An 8,267-nucleotide genomic window follows, 5' to 3' on the forward strand; every position below is an offset into this window, starting at 1 on the left:
AAGTATAAAAAAAAAAATATATATATATATATATATATATATATATATATATATATATATATATATATATTAACATATGTCTTTATTTAATATTATAAATAAAAATTATGTATTTTCTTTTTTTATGAAATTGTATATTCCATTTTTAAAATTATTAACAGGTGTTATTAGAGCACATATTAATATGACTGATATATATATATATAAACTAAAGATTATCAACTTCATGATTGTCTTTTGATTGTTTTTAATGTCGGTTTCTAGGCGTGGCTTCTCTATTAATTTTTTCAGACGCAAGAATTATTCCACCACTCTTTCAAAAAAAAATTCCCTTAATGATAAGTTTGTTTATTTTTTAAAAGAGACGCAACAATTATTCCAAAATCAACCTGGGTCCATATTTTTTTAATAGTAAAAAATGCGATATCATTTTGAATCAAATTCGTTGACTAATTATTATTATATTCACAGCAAAATTCCTCTCCGTCCAAAAACAATATCATAATCAACCAAGTCTCTACAATTATAGGAGTAAAATATCAAGGTCAATGACACTTTCGCCAACAGTAATACCTACATTTTTAACTTTCAACGACAGTAATAATGATTAATACTACAATCCATAAAATTGACGCACAATATATAGATAATACTAAGAACAAAGATACAAAAGCATGTAGCAAGGTCCTTTCCTTGCGTATAAAAAGGGTGAGAAATTAATCTTTCTAATGGTTTTTTAACTCAAATTGTAAATTTGAAAATCCAATCAGAGATTAATTAATTTGACATTAATAGACTGAAATTCTTTTGTTTGTTTACTATTTTCTCTGCCATTTTTGCAAGTATTTATTGAGTGTTTTATATATATTAAAAAAAATAGTTAATATATATAACTAATACGTTTATTTTATGTGTAATTATTATTAAAAGAAAAAAATGTTTAGTACAAATAAGAACCTCATGAAAATACTGCGAATGCGTGTATTACGCCAAACATTACCTCTTGAAAAAGAAAAAGGAAAGTTAATACACCATTTTTTCGATTTTGACAAAAATAGCTTCATACTATATAGTAAAGTTCATTACTAAAAAAGTTTAAATTAATGGTTGTGTATAAATATAATTAATGTTAATTTTTTTAGTAATATCAATAGAGATAACTAAAATGTGACACGTAGGACGAAGAGTTGAAGCCAATAAGTAGGCCAAATCATCCAATCCAACATTGCACACTGCTCAACAGTCAACAACGCCCAAAAGAGCCAATACAAGAAGACAAGACACTAAGCCTTGTGAACGGGGGAGGATGGAATCGACTCACTCACTTAAATTATAGGATCAAATATAATTTCCATTATTTATTTATTTATTTATTATTTAATATTAATTTATTTTAGTTTTTTTATGTTATATTTTATGAGTAGTATATTTTAGCTTATAATCACACACAAAAGTTATAAGATAGTTGGAATTGTTAATATGAATTCAGTATAATATATTTTCAAAAATACTTTCATTTAACTTAATAATAAATTTGTACTTAAAAAATAAATTATGTATGATTTGAAACATATATAAACTAATAATTGATATAAAATTTTATTTCAATAGTTTATAACAGTAATTATACATTTGTTTAAATGAATTATAATAAAAATAACTAAAACACGTTTTTTATAAAAGATAAATATCAAAACAAACTAAATATATATATATATATATATATATAACACCAAAATAAATATTAAATAAAAAATCAAAATTATATTTAAACTTAAATTATATTAACAATATATTAACAAGTGTTTTGAGATATTAATTAGTTAGACAATTGAAAGGTGTACTTTATATTGAAAAATATTGTATTTATTATTATATTGACTTGTATTGTTAAGATAAAATTTTCTTTTACAGTTACTTAATTTGTGCCCCTTACGACATTCCTTAGTAAAACCCATTAAATTATACTTTATATAAATAAAATTGTCAAAGTAGGAGCGTGCTGATTTGTAAGTACAGCAGGTAAGTGGCGTTTTCGTAAATTAACTCATAAAAATAATAAAATGTCTCATAATAATAATAATAATAATAATAATAATAATAATATAATTTATAAGACTTTATTCAATTAATAAATATCAATATTGTAATATTGAATTATCATTCTTGAAGTATTTATCATTTCATCTATAGACTAAAATAATAATATTAATATATAATTAGAATAGATTAAAAAAAAAGAGATACCTCATTAGATGAATGAAATATTGTATATCTCGATTAAATTTATAATAATATATATATATATATATATATATATATATATAAATATAATGTAAAAAAATTATTTTTAACAAATTAAATATATTGAATGCACAAATACTTAAAAAACACTTGTTAATATTTTTTAAAAAAAAATTATACAAAAAATATAAAATTTTAAATAGTTGAATGCACTGCTTCTAAATTATTATTATAATATCCGTATTTAATTTTTCAACAAGAATACTTGTTCTTTTTTTACCGTATTCAAGGGTGTTTTTAACGATTTCCTTAAATCATATACCGTTACTGATCCTTTTCTCATGATATGATACGAAACAGTTTAGTTAATATATTTGTTTGAGTAATTTCTTTACCTAATTTATTAAATAATGAATAATTGATTAAAAAAAGTGGCAGCTGCATTGAGATCACATAACATTAATTTAATTGGATTGAATATGTCAAATAAGCATTGTGCAGTCGGTTTCATAACAGTTCCTTTTCGCTGCTACATCACAATTCACAACACAAACCTCTCTTTCTCTTCTCATCACACTCGCTTCGCTGTGCTTAATTTTCCCCTCTTTCATTCATTTCTCACTCTTTTTAATAATTCTAAACCCTCCCGCATACATATTTCTCATCTAGATTAGATCTGAAAAAACACGCTCATGGACCGTCGTAAAGAGGTTAGTTAGTTTCTGCTTCGTTCTATTCTATTTCTCCTACTACTTACTTTGCACCCAACCACAAACACTCAATTTCTGTTAAATAAATACAATTCATGATTAGAAAAGTAATTATTGTTCGCCATGCATCCACAGTGATCGTTGTATTCATTCTTCCTTGTAAAACACGAATTCAGCTATATTCATATTCTTTTTTTTTTCAACTTTGATGAATTAATTAATCATTTTGATTTGTTTTTAGATCTTTGAAAATCACCTGAAGTTAATAATATTTTTCCACGCCAATTTTGTTGTTGTTGTTATTTAGTGTTTTTCTTTTGTTAATTAAAAATTCCTTGCAGTTGCTTTGAAACGGTGATAAAAGTGTTGCAGTCGTGCAAGTAACTATTGATAATACACTCCTTTTCACCAACCAACGAAATAGTCAAATTCATCACTAGGATTCGTTTTTCTCCAATTATCATAATTCGTGATTTTAAATACTTTTCTATTTTTTTTATACGGAAAAAGAATGATTCCTTAAAGTTACTCTAAACGTGCGTTTGGTTGAACCCTGGACAATCATGATTTTAGGTGTTTCTGGTTGAACTTGAAAAAACATTACTGTGATTTAAATTTCAAAAGCTTTAATATATAATTTTTGTTCCACCGTAATTTTTTATAATAATTTTAGTTTAACTTAAAGCTACGTATAGTTTATTGTTTTTCTCGCAAATAATGTCTAGAAAGAGAGTACTGTTACCGTAATTTCAAAATAGTATTAGTGTTCTTTAAATACACATCAAGTACATATTTAGATTTACAGTTTATTTCTCCGAATCACATTGTGTCATCATAATTATGATTTCACCCAAAACATACTAAAAGAATTTTCTTATTTAAATGTAATATTAAAAAAATATATCAATAAATTTATATATTTTATGTATGGAATATTATCACAAGCGACATAGAAATGATTTTGGTTAATGTTGTGAATATAGAAAAATGCAAATTGGTTATCAGTACCACAGTTTGGGGATTGGGATCAGAAGGGGCAAGTACCTGACTACTCACTTGATTTCTCAAAAATAAGAGAAACAAGGAAACAGAACAAGTCAAATATTTCAAGAGCAAGCCTTGGCAATGATGAAGAATTCAATATGGATTCAACCTCCAGCAGTGTTAACACTGGCCACAGCCACAGCAGTGAACAACAACAACAACACCCTCGGTACCATCAAACCCAATCTCCAACTGTAAGATTCTTCGCCAGCTTTGTTATTCTTTCTTTTGTTACCCATACAAAACTAGTACTTGTTGCAGATAAGAGTAACTGAAATTGTCACCGTTGATTTGAAATGGATTTCTTTTTAAATTTTTTTTATAAATCTTTATTATAAAGGATTGAACACTATTGAAGAATAAACGTTTTAGACATCACAATATCACAGGTATAGTAAATAAGGGAGCGGGCTTAATTATTAAATAAGGGAATTTTTAGATGGACCCAGATTAACTGGTTTGAAAGAGATGTAAAATGATACTCCACATGGATAGTACTTATCTTCTAGATACCTTGCAACATATAATTCAAGTTTTTTTTTTACTAACACATAATTCTAGTTGCTGCACGTGCAATGAATGTTTGGGGGCAGTTACATTCTTTTCAAAGGTAAAGATATCCATTAAGACCAGAAAAAAAAATTATTGTAAAAATGATGTACTTTTTTCGTGATAAAATAATTGAGTTTTGATCATTTTATATATTAAAAGAATATATAAATAAAAAAGAGAACATATTATATTAAAAATAATACAAATAATATTAATTAAATAATATAATTAAAACTAAATGTATTAAAAATTAAAAAAATTATTTAAGAACATTTTTTTTATAAATGAACACAATGGAATAGTACTATGCGGTTGCTCATGTGACATTGGGGATATGTCCCTTTATGTGACTGAAAAATCCTAGTATTATATAAAGAAACCCAATAAAAATGTCTTCACTTGAAGTATTAAATAGAAATTTGTTGCATATTAGATTCATTTTCTAGATCCGCAAAAGATTGATCTCGGTACATTTGTCGTTTCTGAAATTGAAGTAGTTAATTAATTGCGACAAGTGCGGTACTTATATGGCAGGACATCTTTTACATCATTTTTATTTATTTAATTTTTTCCATGACAGACAAGGAAGAGCTTCTTCAGCTACTTCAACTGTTGTGTGAAAGCCTAATATTTATGGTCAAGTACAACCCTCCACATAGTTTTCTGAAGATTCTGGATAGGGACAGTTATGTTTAGGGACAATTATGCTGCTTCTTATTATGTGATAATTACTTTCTTCTTGATTTTAAATTGAAGGAAAACAAACTTTCTTTTGTGGCACTCTATGAAATTAATTAACTTATCATTGTTGCTTGAAATTTTGTTAATCTAATTCATTAGCGGTAAAAATGGTAATCATGTAACGGGTGCTCATGACAAATGGACCCATACTTCAGCTCCAAAATATGATGAATAAACTCATACACTCCTAGCCTTAAATTTTTTGTTTTTTTACTGAAAAACTTTTCGATTATTTCAATTCAACAATCACCCCAAGTGTTTAAATGTGTATAGTGCAATAGTCATTCTCACACTTCAGTTTCATTTTTTTTTTCCAACCTGTCATCTGAATAAAAGTAGACTTTGGGGATTTTCATCTTAAACTCAAATTGTGACGGAGCTTTGTTATGGGATGGTGGATGACTCATCCAACTCCTATTTTTTTTTTTTTTGACTTTTTATTAGATTATGATTTTCGATAGTATATTTACGGATGATGAAACAAAAACAGAGGCAGATGACATTCATCTCCTGAGAGCATAGCACATGGGCAAATTTGGCCCATCTCCGCATTGTTATCCATGCCAAGTTTACCCCAAAAAAAAAATCACATTTGTCTCTTGAAGGTATCAAATCACGTTACTTCAAATGATATTTTAAGAAATATTATCAGGAATAGCATTTTTATTCATGTACTTTGTAAATATTTAGATTTTTGTAAAAGTATTTTAATTTATTTAACTTAAAAATACACAAAAAAATATAGATATATGAGGGCTATTGAGAAGGTTTTTTTTTAGGAAAATCGGAAGTCATAAGTAATTTTATTCTCATATATTAATCTAAAAATGTTATTTCCTCTTCCAATTTACAATCAGGACAATGAAAGGTCGATTTTAAATAAAAAATTGAAATAAAATATCTATTTTCATAAATATGATAAAATAGAGACTTAAAACTGCAATTAAACTTATATAACAAATATTATCATATCACTCTCAAATAAAGTGAAAGATTTGTGTCTGATTATCTCATTTCTCCCCCAAAGTCCTCCCCTTCCTTGACCCAAATTCATTAGAGTAATAATATCACACAGTTACGTAATAACAAATCCTGACCATTGATTTGAGATAAAAAAATTCTTATTACACACACTAATTCAGCCTTAAACAATCTTGTCCGTTAAATAAAGATCGGTCAAGAGTTGCTACTGCGTTCCAAAAAACACTGTAATTGTGCACCTAGTTACAACAGTTAATGTGTTAAAAAAACTAGTAACACCGGATAATGTGTCTCCCTTTTCCTTTCCTTCGAACTCTCAATCGAGGACAAAAGAGCAACTGGTTTTGTAACGACGTGTCTTCTTAGATGTTTCTCTTTCGGTCTGGTTTATCTTGGAACAGTTGTTTAGTGTGACTTTCTTTCCCATTAGTGGCATTGACCTCTTCTACTGTTGTGAAGGGGTTTAATGAGTTTGCTTCTCTCCTATATTGTAACCATGAAATTGTTCTCTTCTACAATTGTGTTGTTGATTAATCAGTTTGCTTTTTTTTACTTTACTGCAACCATGATACAGACATAATTCTAATACGCCACTTTCTATACTTCTAAAAAGGACACCCAGGATAAGGAACAACGTGAGTTACGGAATTTGGTCGTAGCCCGTGTTAACAAGTTGGAGTAATAAATCAAAGAACAATTTTTTAAATATTAGTGCATCTAAAAATGATTATCGGACCGAACCCTAAAAGCCACCGTATCAATATGTCACGATTAAAACTGATGTATCTCTCCATAATCCAGTTCTTATTACAGCACTGAGAATATATTTTTTGCAAACATAAGAGGGAAACACTCCATCTGCTTTCCTTCCGTCCTCAATATTTTTCTTTAACAAACTTAAAGATTAAATTAAAATTCATAAAATCATTAAAGAAGTTCAAAATAGCAAAAATGCAGGAAGGAATATCTCCAATAGAATTCCAAATCCTATTAATGTAAGCTCTTAAAGTTAAGTAAGTGCCACTATATGAACCAAATTCCATCCAAAAAATATATAAAAAACACAAGCATAATATTCCTCTTTTCTCCAAACTAGAAGACTAGCTCGTGTGGCTTCACGCCTGACTTGAGAGAAAACCTGGCACCAAGATAAGTCTTTAAGTCAGGAACACTCTCAATGGCTTTTAGCAAAGCGGAGTCCACAGTTTTCTGGTCATCCTTCTTCTCCTGAGGCAATGTCTTTTTCTCCTGCATTCAAAAGATAAAGCAGAGATCAGTACACAGAAGCAATTGAGTATATAACAAGAAAAAACATTAAAAAAAATGAAGATTGAGAATTCCACCTCATTCTCTGCCTCAAAGAATTCGCCTTCTCCCTTGGTCTTCTTTTTAGGGGCTTCCTTGGAGAAGTACTTGTCATCAAATTTATCAACATTAACAGCAGAAATATCTACTTTGGTCGATGTACCAATCACATAGGACTGATTTACACGTCTCAAAGGAACTCCATTAATCTTGAAAGGACCTGAAATGCCAAGTAAGAAAAACTACTGAATATGCTGAGAAATGAATGGAAGTATGGAAAACAAAAAAGATCTTATAATCTTCAATTTTGATATCACTTGCTACACAAAAATCAAAAGTATAGCCTAGAACACATCCAAAGACATAACCAACAGCATTACAGTAATACAACATCCATAATAATATAGAGAGATGCGCCAAATAAAAAGGCAATATAATAAAACACAACATTGAGTAAGTGTTGAAACGCAGCTATATATCTCATCAACATTTCTAAATTTAACTACTTATAAAGAGTAAAATCATAAATTTGATAGGTGGCCACAGCAAACGAAACAGGTATACAAAAAATTATCAAACAATTAAAATGGACCAGTTAAGAACGATAAATAAATAAATTATTTAACAACGTTACCAGTTACAAGAAGCAACCCAGAAGGAAGCTGCTTCAAAAACACAACCCTCTTTCCC

At 28.0% G+C, this 8,267-nt stretch overlaps 2 protein-coding genes across 2 annotated transcripts in view; one reads left to right on the forward strand and one right to left on the reverse strand.

The window, feature by feature from the left end:
* Positions 1-2,725: 2,725 nt before the first annotated feature.
* Positions 2,726-5,368, forward strand: LOC101515448 (uncharacterized). The gene is made up of 3 exons (XM_004503958.4): positions 2,726-2,954; positions 3,938-4,192; positions 5,131-5,368. The coding sequence occupies exons 1-3, from the start codon at positions 2,937-2,939 to the stop codon at positions 5,176-5,178; spliced, it is 321 nt and encodes a 106-aa protein (XP_004504015.1). The 5' UTR covers positions 2,726-2,936; the 3' UTR covers positions 5,179-5,368.
* Positions 5,369-7,174: 1,806 nt separating this feature from the next.
* LOC101515781 (large ribosomal subunit protein eL6x-like) overlaps positions 7,175-8,267 on the reverse strand; it is a 1,821-nt gene continuing 728 nt past the window's right edge. Inside the window, exons 3-5 of the mRNA XM_073369942.1 lie at positions 8,212-8,261; positions 7,616-7,797; positions 7,175-7,520 (exon numbers count right to left, since the gene is read on the reverse strand). Of these exons, the coding sequence (XP_073226043.1) occupies positions 7,365-7,520; positions 7,616-7,797; positions 8,212-8,261 (388 nt within the window). The 3' untranslated portion in view covers positions 7,175-7,364. The remainder of the gene's footprint in view (positions 7,521-7,615; positions 7,798-8,211; positions 8,262-8,267) is intronic.

This window comes from Cicer arietinum, chromosome 6, assembly GCF_000331145.2.
Source record: "Cicer arietinum cultivar CDC Frontier isolate Library 1 chromosome 6, Cicar.CDCFrontier_v2.0, whole genome shotgun sequence".
Lineage (NCBI taxonomy): Eukaryota > Viridiplantae > Streptophyta > Magnoliopsida > Fabales > Fabaceae > Cicer > Cicer arietinum.

What these genes read in the sequence shown, in the direction of transcription:
- LOC101515448 (XM_004503958.4), top strand. An exon ending in ATCAAACCCAATCTCCAACT is followed by an intron (nt 4,193 to 5,130) that starts GTAAGATTCTTC and finishes TTTCCATGACAG; the next exon opens with ACAAGGAAGAGCTTCTTCAG.